The sequence below is a fragment of the Rhinatrema bivittatum genome, chromosome 9, assembly GCF_901001135.1.
Source record: "Rhinatrema bivittatum chromosome 9, aRhiBiv1.1, whole genome shotgun sequence".
NCBI lineage: Eukaryota > Metazoa > Chordata > Amphibia > Gymnophiona > Rhinatrematidae > Rhinatrema > Rhinatrema bivittatum.
Genome location: NC_042623.1, coordinates 253633272 through 253654442, shown reverse-complemented (window position 1 = coordinate 253654442; position 21171 = coordinate 253633272). Strand labels below are relative to the sequence as shown.

Below are 21171 nucleotides of genomic sequence, written 5' to 3'. Positions count from 1 at the left end.
ACACAAACTTGTTGCTGGCATTAGTACCATGGGATCTATTTAAAGTTTGGGTACTTGGCAGGTACAGGTGACTTGGATTGGCCACGGTTGGAGATAGAATACTGGGCCTGATGGACCCTTGGTCTGACCCAATATGGCATATCTTTTGTTACGTAAAATTAAAAAAGGAACCTGTAGTTACCTGTTTCAGACACATCTTGATGGTGGCCATCTGCTATGGAATTATTTGCTTCACCTGTTTTTATTTCCTTTTTCTTCTCAGCTTTGGATTTCTCTTCCGCTAGGCCCTTGAAAAATCGAGTTACTGACGGGCGCTCTCGCTTTCCTACTGATGCAGTCTTCCTTTGAATCTGGTTGAGAATCAGGTCAAATGGGGACCGTTTCAGGATGCTGTCCTCACTCCTCTTCTGCGAGCCCTGTGCTGCTTAATTAAGAAATTGTCCGGATCCAATAACAAAGCAGTTTTAGCAATCACTGTATGGCCTTAGGCAAGTGCTCAGCCTAAGCACTCGCTTTAAAAACTCAACAAGTAGCACAAAAATGGTTTCTAAGCACTACAAAACACCAAATATGCCATAATACAGTGTTACCATTAGCTTAAATAGTTTTTTTCTTTTAAATCATGGCTCTTTTTAGGGTGACTCATGAATCTTGAAAAGCATAGCCACCATTATTTATAGGAAACCACAAACAGCCCCATTCAAACTACAGCTTCAGGTTTAATCTTTACATTATGCAATACTATTGAATTCATTAAAACAGAAGGGCCATTGTAATAAGATGTGGGTTGATTACAGGCACTCATACTGAGCGCTCGTTTTCCTAATGCGCATGCAGCCACATCCCGTGGGCACCTGATGTGGTATTTAAATGAGTAGCTGTGTAAAAAGAGGTCACACTAGAGGAGAATTTGGTATCCCTAGCATTCAAATGCATCAGGCACTCAATACGAGTGTCCATTTCTATCCTGCTTTTTCTGGCCGAATTGGCTGAGGTTCATGAAGATGCCCATAGCTAACTGCCCCTTGCTATGGGCATCTAAATTGTGTGTCCAGAATTTTTTTTTTTAAATCAAGCCAATATACATTTATTTTTCAATCACAAGCAGTAGATTTAAGTGTCACAACGATGCCAAATAGGAGAAGCCACAGAAGACCGTGGCTTCTCCTATTTGGCATCTACTTAGTTAAGTGATACCTGTACATTAGTCATCTGTACATAGTCTCCCTCTATTCTACTTTATTCTCTCCCTTTACTTCTTTTTTTAACTATGCCTTTCTCCCCTTCCCCTCCTTATCCCCCTTTCCCACCCCCCTCCTACCCCTACCCTCCCCCTCCCCTCGCCCTGCCCCCTAGCCTACCCTCCCCTCCCTCAAATCTCTGCTCCTTGGTTTCATTATTATTGTTTATTTTGTTTTATTTTGTTTTGTTTTTGTTTTTCATTAGTAATATTATATTGTTTTAATGTATCTCCCACCTGAGTTCATTGTAAACTGGCATGATGTGCTTCACGAATGTCGGTAAATAAAAGTTAATAAATAAATAAATTTGTTTTTTGTTTCTCTTGAACCTTTGACTTGCAGCTTGACTTTACGCCACCTTTGGGGCTGGAGTTAAATTTGCTGTGTTAAAAAGTGTGCATTGGTCGCCCAGTGATTTTCTGAATGGGGGGGTTAATAGCTAATATCACTATACATAGAATTTACACGTGATAGGCACTATCTGCTATGCATTTGATTGGTTCCATGTTTTGGACACACTAATCTTATTGCATCTGATGCTAGTCTAGTGCATACAACCATGCATAAACTTGTGGGCACACTTTATTGCATAAACCCTAGAGAATACTCTCCCAAACTTATATGGGGATTCAGCAACAGCAGGAAGTCTCCTGATGCTACCTTAAACTCTCTCGTCAGTAGACCATACCTCATTCCTGCCTCAATGAAGAAGCAGTTTCTCATCTGGAAAATTTCAGAGAGGTAACAAGTTCTTGTGGCCTGATGGTCCTAGGTAAACTATAGTGCCCCCTCATTTGAAGTTTAGGGATGCTTGCTTTCATTATTCACAGCTCAAAATGTTATTTTCATCTTCCACTCTTACAACTGTGTTGATAGCCCTGGATGGATCCCAGCTGTTCACAGCCCATTTGCTCGCCCCTACTTTATAATAAAGGAAAGCAAAGTGCACATACATAGCAAACTGAGGTCAGATGAAGTAAATCAAAAAGAAAAAGCTAAATAGGGTGACTTGGCAGATAGGAAAGAAGATATGGGGAAGGAATCGAAACCAAAGTAGTAAAAACCAAAAAAAAAAAAAAAAGCAAAGGTCTAACAAATTAAAAAGGACACAACAACAGTGGGAGAAATAAGAAAAAAAGCTACGGTAACAGTTTAAAAAAGAGCCAGTAAGTCAGAAATTGCCCTGTTTTTTTTTTATTAGAGCAATGTTAGCATAGTAAATAAGGGTGTTAAATTATTGTACACAATCGTCTATCTAAAGCCGGATCTCTCATATACACAGAGATCAGACACTAAACCCAAATCCCGATATTAAGCTAGGGAACAAACCCAGGCAAAAATTGCTTGCAGACCTTTTCAGGTGTCTCTTGATTTAGGTACTGATGAAATGAAGTTTTGCAGACACCTCTTAACCCCTTGTGAACAACACTAAAGGCATTTTGTAAACCGCTTGAGTTGAAGAATTGTTTCCAAAAGCAGGGATTTGGGTGCATGCTCCCCCCCAAAACAAGCACAATTTTAGCTATAGCACCCCATCTTAAACCTCTTCCACCTACAAACTCTGCAATTAAAAAAAGAGAGAGAAAGCTAACTCACCCCTCTTCTCCATCTTAAGATACAGGTGGAAGATTCTCGGAAACTTGAAACGGGAACGCAAAGAAACTTCTTGCCGTCTTATTTGCTCGCGGGGTTTCCAGTTTCTGCTGCTTCTTCTTCAGACGTCGGCGTGGGCAGCTCAAGCCCTGTATTAATACCAAACGCCTTTTAAAAAAAGAGAAGGGCGAGCTCAGCCCCAGCAATGGACCATGTCCCCGGCAGCTGCAAGCTGTGCAATCCGGAAGCGGGCACGGCGGACTTTGCCACTGAGCCTTCCCCCGGCTCGGGTTGGTGGGCTGGTCAGCTCAGTGTTGCCAACCTCGCTTATTTACCGCGAGATTGGGCTTCTTTTCCTAGTCGTTCGCGTTTTGGGTTTTTTTTTTTCCCCCAATTCGCGGGTTGCTTTTAATTGGGCTATTTTTTTCTGCCAGACGCGTTTTTTTTGGGCTTGTTGGGCGGGACTTGTGCTCTGATGTTACAGTGATTGGCTGCTGCTGATGCGATGAAGCCTGTCCATAGCAGGCGCACCCTATCCCTATGTTGCAGCAGTAAGCCAATCAGAGCAAAGTGGACTTCCTGCCCAGCAGTACATGTGGAAACCCAAGGCTGTGTTGTAAAAGAGTCTGCTTAATAAAACAAATCCTTTCTAGTTTTTGCTGGGGAAAAAAAAAAAAAAAAGCTGCAAGCCTTGTTGATGCACACCTCAGGAGCACATTTTGTCGGCAGACCTGGAAGGGGAAGGCCAGCAGCAGGGCATTGGAGGGCAACAGGAAAGGAATCTTCAGACCGTGCAGCTACAGCCAGGCATCAGGAGGGGAGGAATTAGTATGTCGGGAGGGGGGAATGAGAATGTGGGGGCCAGAGATGTGCTCTGAGGGGTTAGGGAGGGGGGAATGAGTGTGTGCGGGGCCAGAGATGTGCTCTGAGGGGTTAGGGAGGGGGAATGAGTGTGTGCGGGGCCAGAGATGTGCTCTGAGGGGTTAGGGAGGGGGGAATGAGAATGTGGGGGCCAGAGATGTGCTCGAAGGGGGGTGGAGAGAGGGGCATGAGAGTGTGGGGGCCAGAGATGTGCTCGAAGGGGGGTGGAGAGAGGGGCATGAGAGTGTGGGGGCCAGAGATGTGCTTGGAGGGGGGTGGGGAGAGGGGAATGAGTATGTGAGTGCCAGAGATGTGCTTGGAGGGGGGTGGAGAGAGGGGCATGAGAGTGTGGGGGTCAGAGATGTGCACGGAGGGGAGAATCAGTGTGTGGGGGCCAGAGATGTGCTTGGAGGGGGGTGGAGAGAGGGGCATGAGAGTGTGGGGGTCAGAGATGTGCACGGAGGGGAGAATCAGTGTGTGGGGGCCAGAGATGTGCTTGGAGGGGGGTGGAGAGAGGGGCATGAGAGTGTGGGGGTCAGAGATGTGCACGGAGGGGGGACTCAGTGTGTGGGGGGCAGGGATGTGCTTGGAGGGGGGGAATCAGTGTGGGGGGGGCAGGGATGTGCTGGGAGGGGGGAATCAGTGTGTGGGGGGCCAGAGATGTGCTCGGAGGGGGGTGGGGAGAGGGGAATGAGTATGTGAGGGCCAGAGATGTGCTCGGAGGGGAGAATCAGTGTGTGGGGGGCCAGAGATGTGCTCGGAGGGGGGAATCAGTGTGTGGGGGGCCAGAGATGTGCTCGGAGGGGAGAATCAGTGTGTGGGGGGCCAGAGATGTGCTCGGAGGGGGGAATCAGTGTGTGGGGGCCAGGGGATGTGCTCGGAGAGGTTAGGGAGGGGGGAATGAGAGTGTGGGGGCCAGAGTTGTGCTCGGAGTGGGGTGGGGAGAGGGGAATGAGTATGTGAGGGTGTTAAATGCTATAAAAAATGAAAAAAGTTTCAATCTCATGTGTTTTGGGCTTGTTTTTTTGGAAAAAAATGCTTGTTCTTTCATGAAAACCTGGCAACACTGAGCAGTAAGCCAACCAGAGCGGCAAACCTTCACACACAGGAGGAAGTGTGAGGGCTCTGCTGGAGGTTTGCTTGCTGCTTCTGCCGGCGTTTGCCTCCTTTCCTCCCCGGTGGTGCTCCGGGGCAGTGCTTCTGCACTCCTCGGTCTCTCCTGAGACACCACCTTTTTCCCCCTTTTTCTTTTTGTTCCTGTTCCCATGCGCAGCGGAGAAAAGTTTTCGGTTGAACTTCTCTCCTGCACGGCCACTCAGCCTCCCTGCCCCCGTCACCCCCTCCCTCTGTTTCCCCCTTCCCAACCCTCCCTGCTTCTGCTGCTGCTCTCTTCGGGCACCTTTTTTATTTTCTCTCTGCCTGCAAGTTCCCCGCTGTCCTGCCCTACGGGAAGGTGAGAACATCTGGCTGTGTCTTTTTTTTCCTTCCCTTCTGGGGAACGGTGCGGGCTGGGCTCTGCCCGGAGAGACTCGCAGCACAGGTTGGGTACGTTTTTGTCTGTGTCTGTCCTGCCTTTTGTTCCCTTGTCTGTGTCTGTTTTTTCTTTGCTTCCCTCCCCAGTTGGGTTTTCTGTGGCTAGCAGAGCCTGGTTTGGGCTCTTCTCCAAGACTAGGCTTTCCTTCCTTACCTTTCAAGCCTGAGTTAGGCTTTTCTTCTCCTGCCCCTTCAGCCTGAGTTTAGGCTTTTTTTCTCCTAAGTTTGGGCTTTTCCTTTCTTGCCCCTCAAGCCTGAGTCCGGGCTTCTTCCTTCCCTCCCTCCCTGCCTGCCTCACGCCGGCCTTCGCAGCCCCGCCCACCTGCTTTGCTGTCACGTGGCCTCGTCCACGTTTTTCCCTCTACTATGCCGCGGAGGACTCCTAAGAAGGGCTCCGGGGGAGGGTGGTGATCTGGAGGCCCTCGCGCCGGCTCGATTCGGGCACGGGCTCCCAGCCACACCCGCCGATACCGCCCGAGCTGTGCCTCCCGCCACGACCCTTCATTTTGTTCCTCTGCTGCCAGAACCCCCTGCCTCGGGGACCCCGGGGGGGGGGGGGGGTGGGGAGACTCAGACAACCACCGCTGCCCCTCCCGGGGTGGAGGTACCCGGGCCCGCTCTCATCGGGCCCTTTTTCCACCGTCAAACCCACTACAGCGAAAGGCCTAGTGACCAAAACGCCGGTCCCCCGGTTCCCTCCACGTCCCGCGATGCGACGCTCGTGCTGGTACCGCACCAGCATTATCCCCCAGTGTCTCTTCTCGCCATCGGGGGGGTCGGGAACCGAGCGAGTCAGCCAAGGGGGTGGATAGCGCCCAAGCCCCGGCTGTTGCCCCCCCTGGGATGCCTACTCCGGCGGGGGTTCGTGCCGAAAGCTTGGGGGGGGAATCGTCGAACCCCTCGGTTCCGGGTGGGTGCCCTCCTCCAGTTATCTTCTCTAACCCTACGGGATCCATACTCACGACGGCCGCCGTCGTTCTCGCTGCCGCACGTCCGTCCGGACGCCGGGATCAGCTGCGCAGCCGGAACCCCCGCCGCCGGGAACAGCCCCCCCCAAAGCCCGGGGGGGGCAAGGCCAAGTCCAAAAGTAAAACCCACGTTGAGCCCGGCTCCGTGGGCGAAGGCGTGACGCTGCCGCATCCCGTTCAGCCCGCCGTGCTATCCTACGCGGCCGTGGCGGCGCGATGCGCCTCCAATTTGGTTCCCCCCCTCCCATCCCCCTGCTGGCGCCGCCCCGCCGCCAAGAGCCGGTCCCACGCCCAGAGCTGGTCTTAAGCCGTCGCCACGGAGTCCGGTGTCCCATCCTCCCGGGTGAGGAACCCCAAGACTACGCCTCAGCGATGGCTCAGCTGGTGGGCCCTAGGAATATCCTCTCTTGCGGTAAAATGTACGGCAAGGTGGTTATGTTTTTGGCCAACCTTGCCGCTACACATACACGGCGCTGGTCACGGGGCTGGTGGTGAGGGGTATCTTTCACGTTTTGGAACCCTTAGATGGCGTGGGGACGAAGGTCTTCCTCTCGAATGTCCCGCCCTTCCTGCCCGACGAGACGCTGGCGGCCTATCTTGGTGCCCTCGGAGAGCTGAAGTCTCAAATCACCACCCTTCCGATGGGCCACTCGGACCGCGCCCTCAAACACGTTGAGTCTTACCGGCGCGCGGCCGTGCTCAAGCTGAAGGCAGGGCGGGAGGAGGCTGAGGGGGTCTTTGTCATCCCCCACCAGGGCTATGCTTATCGGATTCACTACGCGGCGGGGGAGGCGAGGTGCTTCTCGTGTAAGGGGGGTGGGGCACACCCGCAAGGCGTGCCCCCTGGCCAGACCGCCCACCACGGCCACCCCCTCGGCGGCCGCAGAGCACGCGCGCCTCAGCCACGACAGCCTGCCCGGCCCCTCCACGGAACGCCCCAACTCCCTCGGGGCGCGGTCCGGAGGCCAGCGTCTCCGGAGTTCGAGAGGAGCCCTGCCGTCCCGACACTGCCACCACGGGTGCCCAGCCCCGCAGGAAACGCACGAAGGGCCCCGGCCCCTGCTGTCGCTGAGGTGAACGTCCAGGGGGAACCTATCCCCCCCCCCCCCCCGCAACTATCTGCGCGGGGGGATTCAGGCTCCCGCGGCGGCCGCCCGGTGGTGGAGGTGCCTGCTGGTACCCCCTCCTCCTCGGGAGACCCACCCGCCGTCTCCTCTGAGGCGGGGGGCGCTCGACCTGAGGAGGGGCTCCAGCCTCCTCCCACCAACGCCCCCACTGATGTTGCCCCAGCTAACCGATGAGGCGCCTGTTCCCCGCGGCCCTCTTCCCCACCCGAATTGCGGATTTCGGCTGCGGAGGTGGTCCCCGCTCCCAGTGGAGACGCACCCACCCCGGGTGTGCCTGAGAGCTGCGGAGGCGGCCCCTTACCGACTGACGATCCCTCGTCCCCTTGCCCCACAGGGGAAGAAAAAAATGTAAGCTCGCCTTGCCAGTGACAGCGTCTGGGTCTCGGGGCGGGGTGGGCTTGTCTCCCGGTCCCCACAGCGCCCCTAGCAGCTCGCTGTCGGGCTTAGGCAAAAGGCGCGGGGAACCCCCTAAGTGGGGCCCGCGGCTCGAGTCGACAAAACCTGCAGGGGTGATACTCTCACCACTGCCCGGCTGAAGGCCGAGCGGCGAGCGCTGCAGCCCGCTCTGGGCGACCCACTGGGCACTGACCTGTGGGAGCCCGACACATCCTCCGCGGCTGCCCCGCCTAGGACCGCCATACTCCGAATTGACCTTCCCTTCCACTCCGTCCTAGACCCGGACGCGATTGACAGTGACGGCCCCTTCCTTTTTGGTCCCAGTCCCGGCCTCCCGAGGGACCCCCTTCCCCCTCTCCCCCCATCACCACCTGCTGCGAGGCACCCGTTTTAGTGCGGCACCTGGGGGGGAGGAGGGGAACCCCTCGGGAGAGGAGCCTGGTAAAGGCGGGGAACCAGGCTGTACCCCCGGGGCTTATCCCCGGGGCCCCCGGCCACGGTAGGGGGGGAGGGGAGGCCTGTCCCGGCCTGTCGACGCGGGCGACTGCAGCACGATGGTGACCGCGGCCGCCACCCCTGACCCGACGGTGTGGCCGCCTTCCCTGGATGCGCCGGGTGACCCGGCGCCACCCGTGGGAGTCCCGCCAGCCGCGTTGCGTCCGGACCCCGCAGGTACTCTTGCTGCCGGCGAGCTGGGCGATGTCGCCCACTCCTCCTACCTCGCGCCGAGACTCTCCTCCCGCGCGCCGGCGGGGGGGGGGCGTCCCTGCGCTTTTTCATCCAGGGGCAGGAGGAGCTCGGTTTGACCAATCCCTACGGGGAGCGGTATCTGAGCTCGACCGACTCCTCAGAGCTAACCGTAGCTGGAAACATCGGGTCAATAAGGCCCTCGAGCGACGGCCGAACGTGGAGCGCCTGCGTAAGATAGCGGGCGCTCTCGTGGCCCACCTCGAGGGCAGTAAGCCTCCGGGGGCCAAAGACATCAAACGGGCCCGGAGGTTTTGCACTGAAGTGGCTCCCTGAGAGGACGCTTCGGATGGGTGCATTTTTTTGTTCTGACAGAGGATGGCTCTGACCTTTAGCACTCTGAATGTCAACGGCTGCAGGGACGGCCTCCGCAGGAGCTGGGTACTCTCCTATCTTCGGAGAGGGAGGGTACTCCGTAAGTCTCCTGCAGGAGACCCACTCCACTCCAGAGGACGAGGCGGCTTGGCTTCTGGAGTGGCGCGGCAGGGCGTTTTTTTAGCCATGCCGGGGGAGTGGACGTCCTGCTCGCGGAGTCCCTGCAGGCAGATGTGCTGAAGGTCCGATCCGTCGTGCCAGGCCGGATGCTACACTTGCGGATCCGCGTCGGAGGCTGCGCGATCCATTTGATCAACGTGTACGCCCCGAACGACGGGCCTGCCAGGTTGGTGTTCGTTCGCCGTTTGTCGACCCTATTGCAGACCTTGGATGCGGGGGAGGAGGTGGTGCTCGGGGGTGACTTCAATTGCACCCTCGAAGCTGCCGACCGTTCCGGTGTGCAGTCGCACCCCGCCTCCGCCACATACTTGGGGGAGACGATCCGTCGCTTCTCCCTGATCGATGTCTGGCAGCTGTATCACCCGGCTGGCTCCCCCTCCTTCACCTTTGTGCGAGTGCTGGAGGGACGAATCAGCCGCTCTCGGATCGACCGGCTCTATGTCACGGGCTTCTTAAAGTCACGGACCCTTTCGAGTGCCATTGAGGTGGCAGCCTTCTCGGACCAGCATCTGGTGTACGTGAGGGCCTCGAGCCACCCACTGGCATTTCAACAACTCCTTATTGGAGGAGGAGGGCCTCGTGGCGGCGATCCGGGAGTTCTGGGTGGAATGGCGCACCTTTGAGGGGGACTTTGCCTCACGGTGCCTGTGGTGGGATGTGGGGAAAATCCACCTCAAGCGGCTCTGTCAGGACTACGCCAGGGGCGTTAACAGGGAGCGACACAGAAAGATCTGGCGCTTACAGGGGGAGGTGCTAGGTCTCGAAGCAGACCTCTCTGATGTTGCGGATCAAGCTCTGTGAGATGAATACAAGGAGAAGTGCGCCCTCCGTCACCTCAAAGAGCGGCGAGGCCAGGGGGCGTGCGTAAGATCGCGGATCCATTTCCTTCATGAGATGGACTGCAGCTCACACTTCTTCTTTGGGCTGGAGAAGAGGAGGGGTGCCCAGAAGCAGATCACGGCCCTGGTGGCTGCCGACGGGGCCCCCTTCGGTGATCCAGAGAGGATTCGGGCGGAGGTCCGGGACTTTTACTCGACCCTCTTCTCCCCGGATCCCATCGACCCGGACACCTGCAGGATCTTGTGGGAAGGGCTTCCCTCCGTCAGGCAGAGCAGCAGAAACGCGCTAGACGAGCCCTTGAGTCTGGCGAACCTTTCTGAGGCCCTGAACCAGACGCCCAACAACAAAACGCCGGGCATCGATGGTCTGACGGTTGAGTTTTTTCGCCACTTTTTTGACCTGCTGGGACCTGATCTCCTGCGGGTCCCGGCGGAAGCCCTGGAGAACGGGGAGTTGCCGCTGTCGTGTCACCGTGCGGTATTAACGCTGCTCCCCAAGAAAGGGGATGCCCACGGCTTGCGCAACTGGCGACCCGTTTCTCGCCTATGCACGGACTAGAAGATCCTAGCCAAAGCGCTCTCGCTGCGGCTAGGGTCCGTGCTTGCTCAGGTGATCCACCCGGACCAATCCTACAGGATCCCGGGCTCAAATTCTGGTTGTCCTTCTCCCCTCACCTCCTCATCTATGGCCATACCGCGGCAGGGAACCCAGCGGCTCGCTGCCGGGCGCGGCTGGTAAACTTTCTCCTGGCCGAAGCAAAGCGGACCATACGGTGCCCGAGGGTGGCCCAGCTGGGGGGAGAGCATTCAGCTGCCTGTGAGACCTATTTTCGGCTCCTGGTAAGATCCAGGCTGCGGGCGGCGCACACAGTGGCAGTCCACCCGCGTACCATCCCGCAGTTCACTGCCACTTGGGCTGTCAACTGCGTCCTCTGCCCGCCTCCCCTCCCACCCACTTATACTCTACACTTTCTTGTGTAGGCGCCGCGCTCTAGTGGCCCCCACCCCCTCCCCTCCTCTCCTCTACTGGTACTGGGACTTCCAATGATGTGCTAAAGGTCACGGGCCTACGGCCGTTGTGATTCCTTTCTGCCCTAGTGCAGTGTGTTTTGGCTGAGGACTGTCTCACACCGGTTCTCCTCTGGCTCCTCTACCTTCACTTGTGTGTTGCGTGCCTCTGACCACCTAGGCAACTTGTGGATCCAAGGCTGCGCTTCTGGTTTTCTCTCTCCCAGTGCTCTCTCTACGGGATGTAGATGGTGAGAGGTGGACTTGTCCTTTTTTTTTTTTTTTTTTGGCCAGAGAGGCGCCCTGCGCTGGTGCCTTTGGATTTCAATAGGCACAGAGCTGTGGGGCAGACCCGGCATGGCATGCACACGCCTCGCAGGTGGGCAGACCTGGAAGGCCAGCACGACTTTGCAGCTGCCAGCAAGCAGCAGAGAAGGAATCTTCTGACTGTGCAGCTACAGCCAGGTATAAGGAGGGGAGGAATGAGCATGTGGGGGCCACAGATGTGCTCGGAGGGGGGAATGAGCATGAGGGAATTGAAGATGTGTTTGTAGGGGGTGGGAGAAGGGAATGAATGTGTGGGGATCAGGGATGTGCTTGGAGGGGGGTAGGGAGAGGGGAATGAGTGTGTGGGGGCCAGGGATGTGCTCAGAGGAGGGAATGAGTGGGAGGGGCTGGTGTCTTTTTTAGTTTGTTCTACTCCACTTGATTTCATCTATTTTTTTTCTCATTTCTTCCCTGTAGCTGATCACCTTTCTAAAAAAAAAAACAACCCCTTATTTTGACAAAAAGAAAGCTTGTCCATACCTGCTGACTACAGGTAAAAAATGTGACATGGAAACTTGTAGTGCTATTTTTCTTATTTTTCTACACCACTTTTGCTTTCCTCTAATTTTGCTTTTTTTTTTCTTCTCCCTGCAGAAAATCACCTCTGTAAGAAAGCCAGTCTATACCTACTGTTTCCGTCCTTGGCTGCTACACTACTAAATGGTTTTGATCTACTATGGCTACAGTAAAGAACTGGGCTAAATACAGTAAAAAGTACTGCAAAGCATGGGAAGAGGAACGTGAACTAAAAGCATGGATTCAGCCTGTTTTCAGCAATGAGAATAAGGCTACGTGCAAATTTTGTAAGTGTGGCATTCGTGCACATCATGCAGACCTTCTGCAACCTGCTAAAACAGAGAAACATGCAAAAAGCTAAGCTCCTTTCTCATCTATGCGACTCACAGACATTGGTGTTTCAATTTCACGTGTTTTGGGCTTTTTTTGGGCTTGTTTTTTTTTTTTTTTTTAAAAGTGCTTGTTCTTTCATGACAACCTGGCAACCCTGGCTGGGCTGCTCGTTTCAAAGCCAGGTTACAAGGACGCTTTCGGCCTGGCCCACGCCGGCAGAGCCGGGGCAATGCACAGGAACTGTTTCGGTGGCAGGACCCGATCACATGCACAAAGGAGGGGGGGGGAGGAGAACTCTTTCCTGAGCGGTTTAAATTTGTTCCTGCGGCTCTCCTGTGTCCCCTGCCAAAAGAGCAGCGGCACGTAAGCGCGTAGAGCTGCTCTCGACAACGTGAATGCTGGGACGGGGAAAAGGTTTGCTGCGGAGAACTTGGGCTGTGCGGGGCCTGCGCTATGAGGGGGGGGTCAGGGACCGCTCCAGGGAGCGGTTAGCTCAGCGCTGATTTCCTGCCAGGTCGCTGAACGGGAACCTTTTGCAATTTGCTTCCTATTACAGCAGAAGTGAAAGATGGTGCCTAGCCTTGCTCTTTCCCTGGCACATTTTTGTTTTCAATTATCACCGAATTAGTGCTTTGTTTTCCAAAAATGTCCATATACTGGGTTTCTTCCTGTTGCTACGCTGTAGACCATAAGTTGATATCTGGCTGCAGAGCCATACACAGATGTTAACAGCTCTGCTGCAGCCCCTGAAGGCAGAGACTTTCGATCAACAAAAAAAAGTTTTCCTGTAGTCATAAAAATTGTTTCAGCTCCCCCTCTTAAACATATCTCCAGAGCCTGTTTGCACACTGGCATGCCAGTGAATTTTTGGAGAGGGGCATTCGTCTGCTTTGGGCAAGTGCATTTCTTCTATCTTTGCATTTTGTTCAGTTCTGGAGGAAATGCATTTCTGTTTCTTTTTCCAGTGTTGCACTGCATTCAGAGTCAGGCGGCATGCCAGTGAGTAGGTGAAGAGTATCAGGCTGGTACTCGCCTCTCTATAACTCTATGTAAGAGAATAATGGATTCTTTTCCAGAGCATAACATTTCTTAACTCGGGGATACGAGATCAGCTCTTGGCTCCCTTCTCATTATAAAAGCCGCAGTTTATTATTAACTCTGGCTACCCATTACCCACTGGCTACCCATTACACAAAGAATCCAGTATAAAACCCTCACCCTCATGCACAAAAAAATAAACAACAACAAAATGGACTGGCTAAACAACGGAATACAACCTTACCCCACTCAAAGAACTCTCAGATCCACCAACACTGGACTCCTAGCCGTCCCCAATCTCAAAGCTGCACACCTCAACGTCACCCGCAAACGAGCCATAACAATAGCGGGCCCCACCTTATGGAACACCCTCCCCACCTGTCTCAGAAACGAACCTTCACTGCAAGTCTTCAAAAAACACCTCAAAACATGGCTATTTTTAAAAGCTTTCCCACCCGACACATAACCCGCCCAATCGCACCATCCACTCCATGCCCCCTCCACAAGCATCTCGCCCCACACCTTTCCCTCCCTACACAAGCATCTCCCACCACCCTTTCCCTCCCTATCACTACCTTCCTCCCACACATCCCTTTCTCTCCCCTCCCCCCTCTACACTCCCTGCTCTCCTTACCATAATTTATCCTCATCAACAAGCCATTTATGTACATATGTTATATACTATAGTCTAATGTTCCATGTACTCCTGTTAGTTCTGTTACAACTTGTTATATTTATTACCATGTTATAATGTAAAATATTCTTGTTATATTTATTACCATGTTATAATGTAAAATATTCTTGTTATATTTATTACCATGTTATAATGTAAAATATTCTTATATCTATTTAATACCATGTTATAATGTAAAATAGGGCTGTTATCACCCTATTCCTTTAGTTATCTGGAAACCGATGTGATATCTCGATCGAATGTCGGTATACAAAATAAATAAATAAATAAATAAATAAATAAATAAACTCGAGCCCTTACAATTAACATAATCCAACACCTCCTCCGCCTTTTCCTTATTTGCCTCCTAATCCGCCTCATCACCACGTCCTAATGGTAAGGCATAAGGAATAGGACACCCCCCCCCCCCCCACACACACACACACACACACACACACACACACACCTTTTGCTTACCCCGTCTTGTCCCAGCAAGGGTAAGCTTTGGCCTTGAGCTTAGCCCCTCGCTCACCTGCCATCCCGTGTAGCAGCCACCCCAACTACACGGGACTCTTCCTCACACCCCCCCCCCCCCCCCCCCCCCCCAATTTCATCTTACAGTACATAATTACAAACAGAACTTGAGCTCGGGTTTACCGCCACAAACAAGGATGACCCTAGTCATCCTTGTTCTCCCACTGCGGCCCTTCACTTAGCAGTTAATCAATTCCTACATCCGACAAATGTACCCCGCCTCCTCTAAACAGCCCCTTCCCACGCCCAATCATGCCTAAACCAAAACCCCCTTGTTGCACAACCCACCTGCCAATTTGCCTGTTTAATTTTTTAACTCCCCTCTTCCAAATCGGCTCCTCCCTGTATTTCCACCTAACAATTATATCTGACCACCCCACCCTTAAATGTGGCCATATCACCATTATTCTTGCTATATCCTTCCGCATGTTAGCTATTAGTTCCCTGCACGTCCCCTTCCTGATGTTGTTACCCCCAAATGAATTAGTAAAATATCTGGTGCACCCCATTCTTCTGCTTGCTCTTGCAAGAGAGAGAACATTTCAGACCAACGCTTTCTCCTTTTTCCCAACCACCGGATCCTTCATTACACTTTCTCCAACTGCAGGTGCTCCCCATATGGTCTTCCAACCGCTCTCTGCTGCGCCCAGTGCACAAATAAATGGCCCACGACCCAGGCACATCCATGCCGCTGACTTGCCCCCCTGCACTCTGCAAAAGAAGAAAAGCCAATTAATTCCGTTCGCCTAGCCCCACCCATTATTGCCGCACATAAGAGGTAAAAGCGTTTGACTTCCATCTGCCACTTGCCTTTATCTTGCTCTCCAACCATCCGCCTTCCACTGCCGTTGTGGCTGCATCTGTTCAAAAAGAATGCGAACTGTAGCATTCTACCTCCCAACCCAATGCTACCACTATCCTTTTTAAGACCCTTGTGAACTGGAAATTGGTTAACCGGAAACCATCTTCGTGCACCAAGAAGGATCCCCCAACTGTAGGATGTATCCTATAGTATGCCCGCACAGTTCTCACCGGACACACGACTACGTTCCCCGCCAGGACCAGCCTAAGGAAATGTCCTTTGCCTCTCTGGTCCGTCTTAGATCTCTGTATGTACACTGACACAGAATCTCCCTGGATCTGAATCTGGTTCACCATCAACCCGATGCCACGTTCATTCTGCTTGGAACTCGCCACCAGCTCACTTATTCTTGTCGCACCGAAAAACGCCAAAGAAAATGCTACCCGAAACAAAACCACTTTATACTCAGATTAACATACTGTCCCCAAACATCAATCAATTCTGTATACCTTATGGGTTTTCTTTTATCTCCCACTCCTGCCCTTTCCCGCTGCCAGCCTCCCAATACCCGTTTCACTATGAAACTAGCCATCGGGTTTCCCCAACCCTTCATTTTTTGAAAAAATGCAAATCCTGCCAGCTGCGATTTTACTGAAGACCTAGAATATCCCTACTCTTTAGCCCAAGCTATAAAATGCACAACCAGACGTTCTCTTGCGGGCTCTCCTCTCCAACCCTGCCTGTGCAAAAAACGGGCCACTACACTGCATCTCGCTACATATGCTGACCAAGTTGCCGGAGCAACCGACTGCCGAATTAGTCACCACTCCGCTTCCGTCCAAGCCTCCAAAGTTGCTCCGGACAGTGCTGCCCCGTCATATTCACGTGCGGCACCAGCTTCCAAAAGTCTGTCCACTTGAAACGAGGGAGAGCATCTGCAAATGACATTCTGTACCCCTGGGACATGTTTTACTCTAATTGTGATGTTCCTTTTCAAGCATAAACTAACTCGCGAAACAATGCCGCCACCCATAAACATTTCACCGATAGCCTTTAATTACCTGTACGACCCCCATATTGTCGCACCAAAAAAACCACCTGTCTATTGCTGAGTTGCTCCCCCCCATAGTTCCAAAGCCACCACTATGGGAAATAATTAGAGGAAAGTGATATTCCGCGTCATGCCCTCTTCCACCCAACCCGTGGGCCATGGCTCTGCGCACCACTTCCCCTGAAAATAAACCCCGAAGTAATACGCGCTTGCAGCATCTGAGAACAATTCATATCAAAATTTGAAATCTCCTGCTCTGGTATAATTTGAACTCTGTTAAAAGTTTCCAAAAATTTCTCCCATATCCCCAATTCTTCCTTGGTCACTCTTATAAAATGGCGCCTAGCCCGCACACCCGCTTTTGATGCCGACAAATGCCTGATGTACATCCTTCCCATCAGGATGACTCTACAAGCAAAGTTCAGCGATCCTATCAAGGACTGCATCTGCTTCAAGGTAACTTTCTTTGCCCCCTTTACCAACCTCACTAGCTCATCCAACTTCTGAATTTTTTTCTCCGGTAATCACGACACCATGTCCTCAGAGTCAATTTCTATATCCAAAAAGGTTAACCTAGTACACGGCCCTTCAGTCTTATCCTGAGCAATTGGTATGCCGAACTTCCTAGCGACTTCCATGAAACCTACTAACTGCTCCTGACATAATTGTGACTGCCCTGTCCCCACAAATAAAAAAATTGTCCGCATCATGCTCAAGACACATGCTGCAAGACACTGCGTAACCCAAACATACAGAAAAATAACTGGGCTAGTCCAATGTGTGTATGGTAAGAAAGGTATCTTTGGAGGCAGAGTTGTGCCCTGCCATGCAGAAGGCTCACGGTGCAATGCCTGGCTCGGGTCTTTCCCTTCTAAAGTGGAAGGGGTTTTTTTGTGTGTGAATATATTTTGAACCTGGAGGATTTATATGCACTTTGATGTGAATGTATTTTTTCAATGTGGAGAAGCCATCTATAAAGATATTTTTTGTAATTTGCAAGAGTAGAGTTCTTCCTGTACAAAATAGTTACTATTAAGATCATAACAATATTCGGGGTATTTTAGAGATGAATTTGTATGTTGAATGTATGCGTGTGAGTGAGTTTTTTGAGTAGTGAATGATTTGATGTGGGATGTTATGGGTTGCTATTAATATTTGATGTGTAGTACCTTTTAATTCAATTGATAAATGGCATTGTACATTAATGATCAATGTATGAGTTTGTGTAATAAGGATGTATATTGTATATGAGTTATGAACAGCTATGATCTAATTATTATAACAAATGCATTTGTGTAGTATTTCTGTTTTTTATATATTGATTTTCTATTTGTTATTTAGACTCTCTCATCCTATGTGTGAATTAATTCAGTGAGAGTTGTCTTTACCTTTTAGGTCTTTCCCTCCCCAGGCACACCAGTTGCTGCGAAGGCAACGTTCCCAATCCCTTGGGGTGGGGAGAGAGTCATTCTCATCAGGCAACAGTGACACCCAGTAGACGGATTCAGGGCCTGTAGTTGCAGGGTTCTAGAAGGAGCTGGTATGTACCCCCACACTCACCCCCAAGAGCTGTCACCACATTGGCTGGACTGAGTTAGGAAGGGATGTATAATAAGAGGGGGAAAAATGCAGAGGTCATCATGAACATAGGGCTCACGATGCCCGGGTCCAACAGAAGTTCATTTCAACTAACGGGCCGATGCAATAAAATGTGCGGGAGAGTAGGCGCTCCGAGGCGAGCGCCTGCTCTCCCGACATGCGCCCAGGCCACTCTCCTGGGCGCGTAATTTTGTATTCAAATGAGGGCCCGCGGTAATAAGGAGGCACTAGGGACACTAGCTCGTCCCTAGCGCCTCCTTATTGGCAGAAGCGACGGCTGTCAGCGGGTTTGACCGCCGACGCTTAATTTTACCAGCGTCAGTTGTCGAACTCACTGACAGCCACGGGTTTAGAAAACGGACGCCGGCAAAATTGAGCCTCTGTCTTCCAACCCGCGAGCCGCGGGCTGATTTTTTTTTGGGGGGCCTCTGACAATATCGCTATGATATTAAGTCAGAGGGTGTACAGAAAAGCAGTTTTTTCTGCTTTTCTGTACACTTTCCCAGTGCCGGCCCAAATTAACTCCTGCCTTTGGGCAGGCGTTAATTTCTGAGAGAAAAATCGGCAGTTTGGCTGCACATTTTACTTTCTGTATGGCGCGGGAATAACTAATAGGCTCACCAACATGCATTTGCATGTTGCGGGTGCTATTAGTTTTTGGGGGGTTGGACACGCGTTTTCCTCGTGCTATTACCCCTTACTGTATATGGGGTAACAATAGCGCGTCGACAACGCACGTCCAGACGGGGGCTAACGAGCGCACCGCTCTGTATTGGCCTGTAAGCTGGAAGCAGAGTAAACTGCCATCTCAAGAAAAACAAACAAACAAAAAAGACAAAACCTTTTAGAAATAACTGAGTTCATCCTAAAACTGTATTCTTGTCTCGGTGATGCTGAGCCCTTCTGACAAAACAGAAAGATTCTGCCTAGCAAAGGTCACTGTAAATGTTATTCAATAACTAAGTTGACTCCAAAGGAATTTCATGTTTTCTTCACAGCTGATAAGTTGCAGTTCTTCTCTTAGGCATTTCAACCCTATCACATGAGGGAAAAAAAATTAAACTGCTTCTGGGAATAAAACAGTTAAAGAAGATCCTATCAGCCGTGTGAGAGCTTAACTTGGATTTTGGTTCTTTGCTCCACAGTGACTCCATAATATGGCATATAATCCAAGGAAGTAATACCATGAAAAGCTTATCACAAAAAAATATATATTTAAAAGGTGATTTAATATAGGGGAAGTACCAAACTCCAAGATCATATAGTGCCTTTAATTAGTAATTGAGAATCCTTTGCAGGATTTCTCATAACATAGGGAAGCAAGACCTGCAGCTCGCTACCCCCCCCCCCCCCATACAAACACACAGAAACATCTGTATGGCTTTAAAAAAAAACAAGGCCGCAGTTTATTACATCACATAACTCGAGCCCCTCCAACTTATTATATATAAGAACCAAAAGCATTTCCCCCCCCTCCCTCTTCACTTACCACCGTATCCCAGTGGTAAGACTACGTCGACGCTCCCCCATCTCTTACCCCGCCGCTGCCCCAGCAAAGGTAAGCACACGGCCTGAGCATTGCCCACCCCCCCCCCCCTCTTGCTCATAGGCCTTCCTGTGTAGCAGCCCCAAACTACACAAGATTCCCCCCCCCCCTTCCCTCCAATGTCCTTTACAATACAACACATTACCACTTAGGACTCGGGTTTCTGCCACAAACAAAGGCAACCTATGGTTGTCTTTGTTCCCCCGCTGCGGTCCTAAACATGTCGAATTTGTTGCTCGAATCCTTCCTGCAAGGCATTGTTGAATAAGTCAATACCAATGTCTGAAAGATGTACCCCGTCAACCCGAAAGAAACCTCCCAACACTTCCCATGACCAATCATGCTTTATCCAAAAACCGCCTTGTTTTATCATCCATTTACCAATTTGGCGGTTCAATTTGTTAACACCCCTGTGCCACAATGGCTCCGTATGATGTCTAATTCGCACTATAATATCTGACCAACCCACTCTGGTACCTGGCATCCCGATCATAATACATGCCAAGTCTTTTCTCATGTGTGCTCCCAGTTCCCAACAAGACAACTTCCCAATATCCTTGCCACCCAAATGAATAATCATAATCCGTGGTACACCCCAGATTTTAACAAGCCCCTGCAGGAAAGATAGCAACTCCCCCCAATGCATGCCCCGCCTGCTGAACCATTGAATTGTCCACTTTCCGGTATCCAAGTTCAAATTCTCTCTGTACGAACGCTTTGCTGCCCACTGCTGCACCCAATGAACGCAGGAATGGCCCACGACCTAAGCCCATTCCCAATTGCATGGTACCCCTTTCTTTTCTGCAAAGAAAAAAACCAAATTAGCCACTGGCAAACTATCCTTCCCCCGCAAAAACCCCTTGGATCCTCACTTCCGAACATATGACCAATATGCATCAGATTTCCAGCACCCGATCGACTGAATCAGCTGAACTGGCAACCCTAACTCCGCAGCAGTAGTTGCTGCTCCAATGTGGAAAGAATGCGGTGTAAAGTACTCGGCTTCCCAACCTAATCCCTCCCCCACCCTTTTTAAAACCTGTGAAAACTGAAAAATGGTCAGAGGCGTACCATCCTCATGTAGCAAAAAAGAGCCCTGGACTTCCGGCCTCACCCGTATGAACTCTTGTGTGCAACGTACTGGGCACGTCAGCTCATCGCGTGCTGGCACCAACGAAATGCAATGCCCTTTTCCCCTTTGATTCATCTTAGATTTGCAAATGCACAGAGTCACCCTATGCTCATACACCCATACATGTTGAGCCAGCAACCCCTCTCCAGATGCATTCCTCTTGGATCTGTCCACCAACTCACTGACCCACATGGCTCCAAAAAACACCAGTGAGAATGCTGCTCTAAACAGCAATACCTCATACCGAGACCAGCAAACCACCGCCACTTGCTCAGCTATCTGCAACAAATCCGCATACCTGATGGGTCACCTTTTGTCCCCTTCCTTATCCCTTCCCCTCCCCCATCCACCCAACACCCATTTCACCAATAAACCTTTAGCCAGATTTCCCCAGCCACGCAATTTTTGAAAAAAGGAAAACCTGCCAATTTAGAACACACAGACGCCAGCAAATAACCAGTCCACCTAGCCCACAAAATAAACTGGACCAAATCGCATTCACGAACCACCCCTCCCTTTCATCCCAAAGTCTGCAAAAAAATGAGACACTACTCCTTTGCCCATCAAATACGACTTCCAAGTGGCTGGTGCCATGGATTGCCAAATCAATCTCCACGTATCCGCCTGCCAAGGTGCCATAGATGCTCCGGGAATGGCTCTCTTCAAACTCGCCTGTGGTGCCAATGCCCTGAAGACATCCCACTTGAAACGAGAAAGAAAGCATCAGCAATCAGATTCATGTTACCAGGTACATGCCTAGCCACGATAGTTACATTCCAATGCAAACACAGGAATACCAACTCCCTCAACAC

General features: G+C 51.5%; 1 protein-coding gene and 1 long non-coding RNA gene across 8 annotated transcripts in view; one reads left to right on the top strand and one right to left on the bottom strand.

Annotated features, from left to right (window-relative positions):
- Positions 1-3225, bottom strand: part of LRRC31 (leucine rich repeat containing 31) — an 84326-nt gene extending 81101 nt beyond the window's left edge. For 5 of the 7 annotated variants that reach the window (XM_029616529.1, XM_029616522.1, XM_029616526.1 and 2 more), the window contains exons 1-2: positions 2838-3224; positions 182-424 (exon numbers count right to left, since the gene is read on the bottom strand). In XM_029616529.1, the coding sequence (XP_029472389.1) occupies positions 182-424; positions 2838-2850 (256 nt within the window). In that variant the 5' untranslated portion in view covers positions 2851-3224. Of the gene's footprint in view, positions 1-181; positions 425-2837 lie in introns of all 7 variants that reach the window. The other 2 variants (XM_029616527.1, XM_029616523.1) reach the window with 2 other exon arrangements.
- Positions 3226-4754: 1529 nt separating this feature from the next.
- LOC115099459 lies at positions 4755-12000 on the top strand. Its single transcript, XR_003858781.1, has 3 exons — positions 4755-11273; positions 11553-11628; positions 11730-12000. It is a non-coding gene; the product is annotated as an uncharacterized LOC115099459 (long non-coding RNA).
- Positions 12001-21171: the final 9171 nt, after the last annotated feature.